At 39.9% G+C, this 13045-nt stretch overlaps 2 protein-coding genes across 4 annotated transcripts; one reads left to right on the plus strand and one right to left on the minus strand.

The window, feature by feature from the left end:
- The first annotated feature begins 547 nt into the window (after window positions 1-547).
- LOC140270624 (fibrinogen-like protein 1-like protein) lies at window positions 548-4321 on the plus strand. 3 transcript variants are annotated; one of them, XM_072365821.1, is made up of 3 exons: window positions 548-695; window positions 815-965; window positions 2813-4321. In XM_072365821.1, the coding sequence occupies exons 2-3, from the start codon at window positions 824-826 to the stop codon at window positions 3508-3510; spliced, it is 840 nt and encodes a 279-aa protein (XP_072221922.1). In that variant the 5' UTR covers window positions 548-695; window positions 815-823; the 3' UTR covers window positions 3511-4321. The 3 variants fall into 3 exon arrangements, with proteins under 3 accessions (XP_072221922.1, XP_072221923.1, XP_072221924.1); XM_072365822.1 differs by having other exon boundaries at window positions 818-965; XM_072365823.1 differs by having other exon boundaries at window positions 549-695; window positions 2816-4321.
- Window positions 4322-4524: 203 nt separating this feature from the next.
- On the minus strand, window positions 4525-6294 carry chrm5a (cholinergic receptor, muscarinic 5a). Its single transcript, XM_072365363.1, has one exon. The coding sequence runs from the start codon at window positions 6282-6284 to the stop codon at window positions 4707-4709; it is 1578 nt and encodes a 525-aa protein (XP_072221464.1). The 5' UTR covers window positions 6285-6294; the 3' UTR covers window positions 4525-4706.
- Between the last annotated feature and the right edge of the window lie 6751 nt (window positions 6295-13045).

The following is a 13045-nucleotide window of genomic DNA, read 5'->3' on the forward strand; positions in this document are numbered from 1 at the left end:
GGTGAACTGCTGAGATTTAACCTGAGAAAGTGGGTAGAAATACAACATGGAGGTGATTTTGAAAGAAACCAACATGTGGATGCCTGACTGATCTTACAGTTAAATAGACCATTTGTAGGTGACGGCTCACACGATGACTGAATGTTTAGAAGATGTGTGTTTGTCTGATCAATGGCTAATTGGTTTTGATCAACAAGGCTTGTGCAAGTCGTGTTATGCAAAATTGCACCTTGGGGCACACATTTGCCAAAACCCATACAATTTGCTTGAATATATTAGAGAGATTTGAATGTACTGATCTGACAAAAATAATTCTCCCTGAAAAACTGAGCCAAAGCGATTGAGAAAAACCTTATGCTGTACGCATGCAGTTTTTTCCCAAGTGGACTTCAGCCTCACACACTGTTCAAGTGATTGAAGAAAGGCAGATAAATGGCTTTGCATGTGAGTTTATCTCACTTGGCTCAGATAAGTGGAGGGTTGGTGTCTGTTATTGTGATGTGAACCAGAGGCTAAAGTCCATCTGTAATGGGGCAGGGAAGGCTGCAATTCAGTGAACTCTCAATCTGAACTCTGCAGTCGTGTTTGCATTCTGGTGCTTTTCATTCAGTCAGCGCAGATGAACACAGTGAAGGAGAACATTTGGGTCTAACATATTTCTACAGTGTTTCTTCACACAGGCGGCTCAACTCAATGTAAGCCCTTTCATATTTCTTTACTTCCTCCATACAGTGCTCTTAAATAAGTTCACTAAATAGTAATAAGCTTACATGGGTGTATCTATATCATTAACTCATGGCTGTTGACTTGATAGAAGTGAAGGATGGAGTGGTGGAGGTGTTGGCTGCCAGCAGTGGCTTTGCTGCTTTGTGTGACTGGAGTAAAAATGGATCATCTCCAAGCTGAGAACCTCAGCCTTCTTCCCTCAGATGAACGTAACATAGTCCTGAACCGTGGAATGACAGGTATTTATTTGTGTAGACTTTCACTTTCAAAATGTTGGAAGCGCATTCTGGCTTTGTGCATGACATCATTGCAGTATGGTTGCTTTATCATACTGAATTACCTTAATGTCAGATTATCTTTGTGGATTAGTCCGAGGAGGCTGGTCAAACTCCGATTTTGATAACTATTATGTCTTCCTTGCAAATTTGTGTATCTAAGTGAGATAGTTTGGATGACAAACAGTTAATAAGAGTTATGACTGAGGTTTAACTGGGAAACATTTAGAAACCCTTCTGATTTAGTTTAACATCACCACTGGTGAGCACAGAAATAATGTACTGAATTGTTAACAAAGTTGTTAAAATTTTGGGAAATTCTTTCTTTGTTTCAAGAGTTAATTCCATATGAAGTTGATGTTAGTAGCTGCTTAGCTTTTATTCTTTTTTAAAAACATAACGGCAGCAACACCTACCAATACAGGTGGGACACTGTGTTGCACCACCTCTTCCTTAAACAACCCTCTGTCTCGTTTTGGAACTGAGAAGACCAGTTTCTGTCATTTTGAAAGTGAAATGTTTCCCTTTTCTAGGAATTTAGGTGCTCAACAGTTTTTCATTTCAGAGTGTGACAATTTTTTCATTTGTTGACAGGTCTGGAATGCAAGCTGGCCAGTTTACCTAGAATTTTAATGGAGTCATAACGTTGTAATACATTTATAGTGTGGTTTGGTATTCCATCCATCCATTTCCTATACCCGCTTAATCCAGGAGGAGTCTATCCTAGCTGTCATTGGGCGAGAGGCAGGTCCAGTCCATCACAGGGCCACATGGAGACAACTATGACAAACAACCATCCACACTTACATTCAATCCTAGGATTAATTTAGAGTCACAAATTAACCTGACATGCTGTTTTTGGGTGATGGGAGGAAGCCAGAGTATCTGGAGAGAAAGCTAACACACTTGCCAACAAAGAAGCGCCTGAAAGTGCAATAATGTCCCTCTGATGTTTTCATTGTGCCATCATAGTGTCATTTGATAGATTCACTGCCTGTGATCAGTGCACTGGTGGTCCTTCTGAAAATGATTTCATAATCAAAGATATTAGGACTCAAAAACATTTATTTTTGTCCTCATCCCGATACAGAATTCCACATAATCTTCTTTTATGTAGGCCCAACAGTCACAAAACGTTAGTTTTCAGCCTTGTCCCTTGTCCATTCACATTTTCTGGATCATCTAACATTAGGTGCAGCTGATGGTGAAATTCCCAATTATACATTGAGAAATAATTTTCTTATCTGGTTAACTTTTTGCCAAGAAAACTCTTTCTACCCGATCATGAAACTGGCTTGTTAGCTGTGAGTTGTTTGACCATTGAGTTATTCATTTATTTAATAATCCATCTATTTGTCCACTTAAAATGACACAATCCTTCAAATGTTTTGTTCCCTTTTTATTTATTATGATGTGCTAACTATCTGTTTCACATTTAATTCACAGCCATAAGCAAGGTATCTGTCTTCTCTTCTAATTCTTAGCAAAAAATAGAATAATTGTTATTGATAAAAGAAATAAAAGAAATACATAAAGTTTCCATTATTGTAAAAGGGGGCTCAAATGAATGCCCCAAAATTCATTTTCACCTAGTTTGTTATGTCAGAATAGCACTTAATATGATTAAGCATCTGTTGGATTGAAATATTATTCAAGGGCTTGCTTCTTCCATGCCATTGACCTTTCTTACCAAAAGTCTTTTTTCTGTTTTATTGTTTTATTATTATTACTGTATATGTATAGAGTACATTGGAGTATATAGCAGTCACCATTTACTGGCTCGCTTGTGACTTGTCTATTTATATGCCCAGCAGTGCTGCCCAGAGACTGCCATGAGATGCTGATGCTGTCCTCAGGCCAGGCCAGAGATGGAGTATACCTGATTCAGCCAGGTGAGTCTCCCATTGTGGCATACTGTGCTATGCAGGAGGGAGGCTGGACTGTGGTTCAGCATATCACCATCAATAGCAGTGTGGATTTTGATCGTACCTGGGCCGAGTACAAGAATGGCTTTGGGGACGTCACTGGGGATCACTGGCTTGGGAATGAACATCTTCATCAGCTCACCCGAGGTCCTGTTCGCTATAAACTGGGAGTTAAACTTGTGGACAAAGATGCTATCACTAAAATGGGGGAGTATGATCCATTCATGGTGGAAGGTGAATCGACAGCATACAGGCTGCGGTTGGGGTTGTTCCAAGGTACAGCTGTGGATGCTCTGACCCTGGACACAGAGAACTACCTGCATGACAACCAGAAATTTACCACTAAAGACAGAGACAATGACAACTACTTCCAAAATTGTGCAAAGCTGGAGTTTCAAGGCGTCGCAGGTGGAGGATGGTGGTACGACGCCTGTGCTGGTGCCAATCTAAATCGCAGGAATGTCATTTATTGGCAAAAAGATTGCAACAAGGAGCGGCTCTGTAAATATGCATGGATGATGGTGAGACCCTCTGACACAGTTAAAGTGATTCACAGGGGAGAATGCAAGAAGGACGAACTGTAAGGGCATCCCTCTCAGGATTTGTGTCAAATCCAAGTCATTCCAGGAAACAGAGTGTGCCATTTGTGACTTCACCACATTTTATTCAGAAATACACAAACTTTATCACAAAAATTGAGAAGAACCAAAAATGTATCACAAACCTAAGACATGGTATAACACAGTGGTATGATTTTAGCTCTTCTTTGTCTCCGTTGCACAACATATCAGCATACTCAAAGTAAAGCATCAGTTTCATTCTCCACCTACCCCAGAAAGGGTTTTATGATGTTATAGCTTATGACTCATTATAGTAAAATAACCTCTGCATGTCCTGTTCCATCCAATGCTTACAGAAAACAACACTTCATGAACATTTATTTTCCTAAAGTAAGTTTTCCAGAAATGCAATAAAAATATGATGATGTGTTGATTTTAGCTACAGTATTTCAGAAAAAAACTGATACTTTATTTTGATCCTTAAGAACGAGTAATATCCTGAGGATGAAAAATAATCAAGACATTTTCACAAAAAACTGTGTACTGTCAAATCCTCCACTCCTTGTCTTGTAAACACTGACCTTGATAGCAAGTTGGTTAAAACAATAAACAGTTTATATTTGTACTGCTGACCACTTGTAACTGATTTTTTATCACTATAACTATAGGACAGAAAATATATGTGGTAACAACAAAGCTGAATCTATAGTCCATCATCTGACATATGACAGTGATACGTGTGAAAATAATTCTGACTTCAGGACGACATGTACAATATTAGCCCTTTGAAATGAAATTTGCAAACACAAACACAATATTTAGAGAATTAAACAGATATGCATGTGTTTTGATTCTTTGGGTTTACGAACATCACATTAAGGGGGAGCTGGTCATTTTAAAACCAACATAGTATAAATTATTAAACAGGAGCAAATCGTGTGTGGAATTTGAATACAGTTATGGCACAATATGGAACAATCAGTGGTAATATCCACATGATGTCACCATGTTTCATTAATCTGGAAGGAGATACTGGTATATTTAAATTATTTAAGAACCTATATACAATGTCGCTTATACTGGAACAATTGTGCAGTGTTCTTCCACTTGCAGATTTTTAGCAGCAAAATAACATACACTACAACAGACCTACTGATTTAGCCAAGCCAAGAATACAATTTGCAGCCACTGTTATTTACCACTTCTGAAAAAAAACAAGCTCATGTCAGTTTGGAGCTGACCACAGGATTTTGTCCATACCAGTATAGTTTCTCTTCAATCCTTTTCTTTTTCCACTGGCAGAGCAACAGCATGCGAAAGGTCTTCTGAAAAGTTTTGTTGCAAAGGGCATAGCACATGGGATTGACGGTGCTGTTGACGTAGCACAGCCAGTAGCCCAGATGCCAGAGGGAGAGGGGGATGCAGTCTGAGCAGAAGGTGGAAATCAGCACCATGATGTTATAAGGCGTCCATGTTAGGATGAAGGCCAGCAAAATGGCGCTGAGAGTCTGAGCTGCCTTCCTCTCCTTGATCAGCACCATCCTCTTCCTTTTGGTGATCTGGTTCTTCAGGGAAGTGTCTGTGGGTTTGGATGCTGAAGAAGTGGACGGAGCACTCATGGACTCAGCCGAGGAGAATGCTGATACCATTTTGGTGTCTCCGTTTTTGCTCCGCTGCTCCATGTGAGTGTCTTTGGCCACAGGTTTAAACTTGTAGGACACACACTTGCTGCTCTTCTGAGAGTTACTTTTGGGTGGTGTCTGAAAGAAACTGTCTTCATCATAGGTGCTGAGTTTTTCACTCTCGCTGCCCACCCCACGTTTGTTGGTCTCACAAGCCTGGCTCCTGAAGGAGGGCTGAAAGCTTCCTGGAGACACTGGCCTGTCCTCGTCGTCTGAGGAGGCATAGCTGTTGAAGGTAGTTAGTTGACCAGCTTTGGACCACTCATCACTGGTGGTGGCTGCTGATTTGGCAGCATTGCTCCTGCTGGAGGATGACCAGGAGGCTTGGTTCATATCATGTGAAGCTGATCCCAGTTTACAACTGAAACAGGATCTGATTATGGTTTTTTGAGGTTGTGTCACCTCAGAGTCTGTCTGATAGTTAACCCCTTGAAGCTCTGCCAGATCTTTGGTCCTCTTCTCTGTCTCTTTGTAGATGCGACAATACAGGATTGTCATAACTGATACAGGGATGTAAAAAGCTGCAATTGCTGTCCCAAATGTTATCACAGGCTCAGAAAAAAACTGGATCTGGCATTGCCTCTCGGGGACAGTCCTTTTCCCAACAAAGTATTGCCAGCAAAGAATAGGTGGGGCCCACAGAATCAGTGACACGAGCCAAGCTAAACCTATCATGATCCCAGCTCGTCTGGGAGTCCTTTTGGCTCTGTAGGTCAGAGGCCTGGTGATGGAGAAATATCTATCAAAACTGATCACAAGCAGGTTCATAACGGAGGCATTACTAGCCACATAGTCCAACGCCAGCCACAGGTCACATGCGAGGTTCCCTAAGGCCCAGTAGCCCATCAGTATGTAAGAGGTGTACAGATTCATGGAGAAAACTCCTATGATGAGGTCAGCAGCTGCCAAACTCAGTAGATAGTAATTATTCACTGTCTTCAGTTGACTGTTCACTTTAAAAGAGACCATTACTAGAACATTCCCTACAATGGTGATGAGGCTGACTATAGCTGATACAGTCGCAATGGTGATCACCTCCCAGAGACTGTGGGTGACCAGATGGATGTCTATTGTACTGGTGTTTACTGTGGAGTTTACCATGATTTCTCCTTCCATGGTCTTCTGGTTTTACTGGCATATAAACATCACAGGTGTGTTTTCATTTCCAGGTAGATCTCTTGAAAGGAAAAAAGAGAAAAGGTTACTCTTTTCTAACTAAATGAAGACATCAGTTCAGCATGTTAAACATCAAATGGTTGACTTCACAAGACAGTAATGATGATTAATAATAATTATCACCTATAACTAAATTTATGTACCTTGAATCTGCAACATAGAATGGTATTCTCTTTTTTTGCATTGTTCACCGTCTCCATCTTCAAATAAACTGATGAAAACATATGAAGCTTTTTATACAATCAGTCCAGACATCTGTGGCACATTCTAAAACCAGGTCACTGTGTAATTTTATTTAAAGATCTAAATCTGTGCTGTTAAATGAATCATTCATGAATTATGCATGGTTAATTAGTATTGCAGTATTGTCAAAATTAGGACACAAAAATTGAGAGAACTGTTGCTTTTCATGGGTAAGCTTTCGGGTGACGAGATATGAACCTGTAACGTATTCAACAATATTTAAGCCAAAATAATAAGTATTTTTATGCCTAACCCAAGACAACCATGACTGACAGCAAAGAAGTTACTGGACAATATTTAGTTGGTTGGGACTCAAACATGGTTCTATCCACCCCCTCCAAACTCCTCATAAGCACTTTTGAACATTACAGTACAACGTTTGTCACAGTTCCATGTAATGCAAAAAGATTCTGTGTGGTAAGTTTCAGTAAAGCTTTGTAATGTACTAAAGTGCATCGTGGCAAGCGTTATTTAGTTTAAACTCCTATAAACATTTGACAGTCGAGCCCAGGAAATGGCTGAAGAGATGTATCGCTGAAAAAAAATACCCTTTGTCTTCCTGCGTCAGTAGAGGGCAGCAGACACCCTCCACATGTGGAACCTTTATGGCTCGTGCACTGAAAGGTTAGACCAGTGGTGCAGGGTGCATGACACTAGTAAAAGGCTATTCATGCCAAACTGGACATGCATGTTGGACGACAAGGCAATAGCTTGGTACCTTGACTTTTATAGCCTACAACTGTGCCAAATGGTCTTTCTCTCATTTTTCTGGTTGGACTCTCCTTTCTCTCATGAAAAACTCTAGCCATCTGGGCACCATGACATCTGTATTTTCAACTATGATCTGATAGAAATGTGGAAATCTCACTGCTGTAAATCCAGCCTAGCATTTGTCTCCTGTGTACAACTTTTCAAACTAAAATGATTTAAGTGACCAGTCCTGCAGTGGGATAAAGCCAAAGTCAGTGAGGAGCAGGCTCACTGAGCAACAATAATATCAGGGGCAGATCAGCTCTACAGAGAGAATCCTCCATGTGGGTAGTAGAATTTGAACCTTCAGGTGATCAAGCAGAGCACTGGCACACATGTAGGCTGAGATAGCTTCACATATTACCCCTTTAGCAGTCAAAAATAGCATCATCTTTGGGGAAGTAGCTCTCAAACACACTGCACAAACAGACATTCATTTCCTTTTTGACCAACCTTGGCCACTTCCATTATAAACAGACTTGACATGTCAAAGTGTTTTAATCAAGGCAACACTCTAGGAAATTGTAGGACAGCTTTGGAGAACAGTTGGTTAATTTCTCTCTGATGTACCGAACAGAGTAGATTTTCTAAAATAACTCAGGACCCCTCGGGTGTTGATGTGTCTCACTCCTTTTTTTTCAGAAAATGTATTTTACTCTGTTGTTTCAAAAACATTGTCTCATTACACCAAACTGTCTAATCTGAAAAATATTAACAACATGCCCTCTCAACTTGAGAACTCCTCTGAAGAGAGCTGTACTGCTGTACCATGGTGCAATACCAGCCGCCCATTTTCCATAGCCATTTTGTGAGGCCCAATGACTGCCAGTCCATCACAGGGCTAAGCTAGAGACAAACAGCTGTGCACTCTCCACAGCGCAATAATCTGGATGTAACCACAACCCCTTACTTGAGAAATAACTTCCACAGTCATTGGCATTCCTTCAACAGTGCAGGGTTAGCAGGGTTTCCAACGGCAGCTTGAGGCCCACACAAATAACATTCCAGTTACTGTGGGGTGTCCTACTGCAGAATTTGAATTGTCCTCCTCATCTTGTTATAGAAGTGTGAAGGATGCTCAAAGACAACAGGGGAGTCCACAGAATTCTCTTTCTATTCTTTAGTCTTCTGCCAAGGACTGGCACACACTATCTTAAGTTTTCACTATCGTTCCATAGCCCACACACTCCTACCAAGCCAAATTCTTGATATTATAGCAGCAGTTCTGATTTTGAAAACTGCTACAAATACACTATTTGTGTTGGCTTATTATTTAAATCAGTGTGATCATTAAGTATTCTAAACATTCTTATCATTTAAATTACATTAGTTGAAGTGTTGCATCTGAGAGCAATAAGCAGAAGATAATTTCCTCAAATGTATTGCCATCTCTATGTTCATTTTTCTTCCCCACATCATTCTGTATGTCATTTGATCATGATGTTAACACTAGTCTATGTAGTACACAGGGTATAATATTGATCATAATTCCTAACGAATAATTAAGAGACCATTATACATCCAAGATGAGGCTGACGGACACATGATATTGAGAGAAAATGATGCAAGTACAACTTCATCCACTCCCTTCAGTACCATGGACAGCAACATGGAATTATTACTATATAGCACAGATATTTCAGAGCCAATTTACCATTTTACTCATATACAGGATGGCATCCCCTGTTATCCCACCTCAAGTAGCCTCTCAATTTTTAAGTGATCATTTTACAAATTTTGGCAGCATCTAATCACTTTGGTTATTACTACCTCTTGTGTCATCATGAGTTTGTTTTGTTCATGCATTTGGCAGACACTTTTGTCCAAAACGACTTACACTCATATCCCAGGTAGGCAGGTAGTGTAAGGGGGTCTTGCCTAAGGACCCCTACAGGAGGTAGCACCTTTCATGAAGGGGGTCAGGATTCAAACTCCAATCATCCACATGAAAGGCAGCCATCTTACCTTACCATCCAGTGTGTCAATTTATCCACGATAATCCCTAAACACCTGCACATTGTCAAGGGGCAAAGCTGTACTTATTAGTAACTGTGTAATCTTAGTCAACAAATATGCCAAAGATGAAAACAGAAAGCATCATACCTGCTAAACATCAAAATTTTAGCACACCAATTTAAACATGGAAAAACTCTTAGACTCCTTATAGCTCAGTTTCACAAGAAAATGCTTAAAAGGTACAACTCTCCAGATCCTCAAAATGCAGTGGTGTAATTGAGAAAAGCTGCTGTTAGCTGATAATTGTCTCTAAATTCATCACTACCGAAGACCCTTTTCCCCAATGTCATCTAATTCAATTAATCTTGAAGAAAAAATTAACTTGATTAGCATAAACAAGTTGCCAGCCTCATTAACACCAATGATTTTCACATTTACCTCAAAACACTATCCTATTGTGTATAATTAAAACTTAAACTATGGTCTTAACATTCCCTGTTTCAATATTCTATAATCTACGATGATCTTTGATGAAATTTGAACTATTGCAATTTAAAATCATTCACTTCAACTTTCTAAGATGGAGGCCTCATAAATACCAATACGAGCACAACAAAGCAACTGGTTATCACTTTATTGATATTACTGCAATGATCTTGACGTCTTTGAGAAGTTCCTCTTGTCGGGTTTTCTTGACATGGAACACATTTTACAGGATACAGTAAGTTTTTTTTGCCCTGCTGGGGAACAAAGAACCCAGGGAACATAACAAAAGACAGTATATTCCCAGAGCAGTGCTGCTGGCTTCACTGCAGGCTCGCAGTTTCAATAACCCGTTCTATTTTTTAATTGTTATGACCAATGTCACTTTTCCTTTTCAGAGCAAGAATTGGATCGTGCAACTGTGATTGTGTTCAATGCCATAAAAAACTTTAATTAATGATGGCAGGTACACACGCACACACACACACACACACACACACACTCACACACACACACAGTCATACGAGCAATAACTCTTGAGGTCAGGAGGTAGAACAAGTAAAGCAAAGGAATAGCTTCTTAACAGATACAGGGAGCATTTTAATGGTACATTCAGAACTCTGAGTTTAGACTCTGCATCACGATAAATAGTGTCTGTTGTGTGATGTTTTTGGACTTTTCATGGATGCTGTTTGTCATCAAATGTGACGCACAGTGGGGAAGAGCGTTCTGACGCTATCTTGCCCGGAAAAAAAGGGGATTGATGAAAAACAAATGCTTCTGCGGAATTTCCAGAATGATGCCTGTACTTTGTGTTGTGGTTAAACAGTATGCTGTATGTGCATAAAAATGTCACATCACTGTAGAAGTCAGTATAGTCAGTTACTGACTGTGGGTGAAGGAGTCTTCCTAATTACTTACTCATCCAAATAAGTATGTGACTGCTCTCTAAAATATCGTGTTAGCCAGGTATGCATAAGTAATGGTCATTGATCCAATAGATAATGCTGCCCAGTTTGTGAGTGAGGACAGGTAATGCAGCACAAATCTGTCCTGAGCCTACATGCTGGGTGCTGAAGGCTGGCCTCAGATCCTTTGGCACTGAGCCACCAGTGCTTCTTCTCTGTAGCTCCATACTCTGACCCTCACTCCACAAGCCTCCTAATGATAGGTAATCTTTCCTTACACAGTTCCTTGGCTACAACACAACTGCTCCGCACAGCAAAAACAAGACAACAAAGCAAAGCCAGTAGCATGTGTATGTTTGTGTGAGTGTGGCCTTTGTGAACCAAAGGAAAGAAGATGGGGGCGACCATCAGGGGAAGAAGAAAAAGACATCAACAGACAGGCAATTCAAAGCAAAGGAGGACATATGTGTCTGTGTGGTGGGTAAGATGTGCAAATTAGCCCTCAGCTCCTTGGCACAATCTTTAGTGTTTCCTGTAGTCAGCCTAGTGACCCATGGTTAATATCCCTGCATATGTAGTATTCTGGAAGAAGATATTCCTTGAGTCAGACACTGAAGGAAGAAGAAATAGGGTTATAGACATTAAGAGCTGCCTCAAAACATACAATCTGAAATATTCTTTATTGTGTTAGGGCAAAGGATTTGGGCAAAGTCAGGTGATGGAAAAAATGTAAGTAAGAGCCTGAGCTCTTGTCGTGTCGCTTATAATCTCTTTTTTCTGTTGTTTCTCTCTCCAGTGATTTTAAACCAAGTGCAAACTTAAATGAGATATCTTCTCTGCTGACAAATGATGAATAGGATCATTAGGTGAATATTATGACCAGTTTATGAACACCACAGTGTATTTGGCAGCTTCTCAATGCACTAAAACAATAACGTTGGAAGCCTCCAGGAGTTCTGTTTCCTGAGCTACGACATTTCATTAACGCACCATCGTTTGGATAATGATCTGGCCACAAACTCATTTGTGTTCTTGCGTGAAGAATTGTCTAAATATGAGTCTGTGTCTGCCTTTGGTTGTTCCTCTGCATTGCCAGATGTATGTTACCAACTGGTCCAATTTTCTCTGAGCTAAGCTGATAGAACATTTGTCTGGAAAAAAAACAAAAGCTGTTGGAATCTAAACAACTACAGAAGCACACATAAAACTGCATTCAAACACACTGATGGAAGCCTCCACATTCTAGTTCGGTAACTCCCAAGTCAACACGATGTATTCTAAGGTCTTGTGGTGAAGCTATTTACAGTCTGGTGACTTTGTTTTTTTGAACTACCAAACCATTACTTTGTTGTGGCAACTACTTTCATGATTTTCTTTTTTAAGCGAACCGGCACCTTTCTTCATTTGTTGTAACACCTCACAAGATCTGTGGGGGCTGGAGGGACTCGTTAAAATCACGCTTCACTGCTTAATCCCTCTCTGTATTGTCATTTCCAGTTAATCAAAAAGAGGAAGGGAAGGGAGGTGAGAACATATTTTGGAATATATTGATTGTTTTGTGAGTGAATTCATTTTTTAGGAAACAGCAATACAGAAGCAAATCAAATTTTCATATTGCTCATATAGTCAGATATTTCATTTTTCATAGAGGTCTGAAAGGTGGATTGTGGGAGAACAGTGTAGACGGTGTGTGAAAGACAAATAGTAGTGCTATTAAACTGGGTATGCAAGTGACAGATTAAAAGCGTTCGGAGAAATATGTGAGAGATGGATGAAGGTTATCGCAACAGATGTGAATCTGAGATTAAGACGGACATGGGACACATAATGCTGGGGGGAAATTAATGTGCAGCCATACAAAGCAAACTGCTTTTTAATTTGCAACCTATGAAAATGAATAATCATACAAATAATCTATAACTGGAAACTATATTTAAAGAGTCTTATGTGAATAGAAAAATCTGAAGCTTATTGTATGGCATGTCTTCCAGAGTAACAGATGCATACACATCTATTCAGGAGCACATCCTCCGTTGTGTTCATTAGGGTAAAAGGCTACATTAAAAATACATGCTGAGACCTCTCAGACATGCTCTTGTGCACACATGACGTTACTTCCCCTCGAATCCAGGTCATGCCTTTGTGCATTAATCAAAAAGTACACATTCAATCGGTCACGATTCTCTGGAGACTGAAGAAAATAAAAAGAGAAAAAAATAATATAAAAGATTAATGTACTCACAGTTGACTTTGATGAGGTCTCACTGTTTTCTGTTTAAGGGAAAACTGTGTGTCCTGGTGGGAGCAAAGTTCATAATTAATCCTTTTGTTTTGCCTGGAAAGCTTTCGGGTCAAGTGTGT

Source organism: Leuresthes tenuis, unplaced genomic scaffold (genome assembly GCF_036924035.1).
Source record: "Leuresthes tenuis unplaced genomic scaffold, fLeuTen1.0.hap1 SCAF_15, whole genome shotgun sequence".
Classification (NCBI taxonomy): domain Eukaryota; kingdom Metazoa; phylum Chordata; class Actinopteri; order Atheriniformes; family Atherinopsidae; genus Leuresthes; species Leuresthes tenuis.

Excerpts from the sequence above, each read along its gene's own strand:
- LOC140270624 (XM_072365821.1), top strand. The coding sequence starts at position 824 with ATGGAGTGGTGGAGGTGTTGGCTGCCAGCAGTGGCTTTGCTGCTTTGT. Across the intron at positions 966-2,812 it reads CCTGAACCGTGGAATGACAG|CAGTGCTGCCCAGAGACTGC; the intron begins GTATTTATTTGT and ends TTATATGCCCAG.
- chrm5a (XM_072365363.1), bottom strand. The coding sequence starts at position 6,284 with ATGGAAGGAGAAATCATGGTAAACTCCACAGTAAACACCAGTACAATA.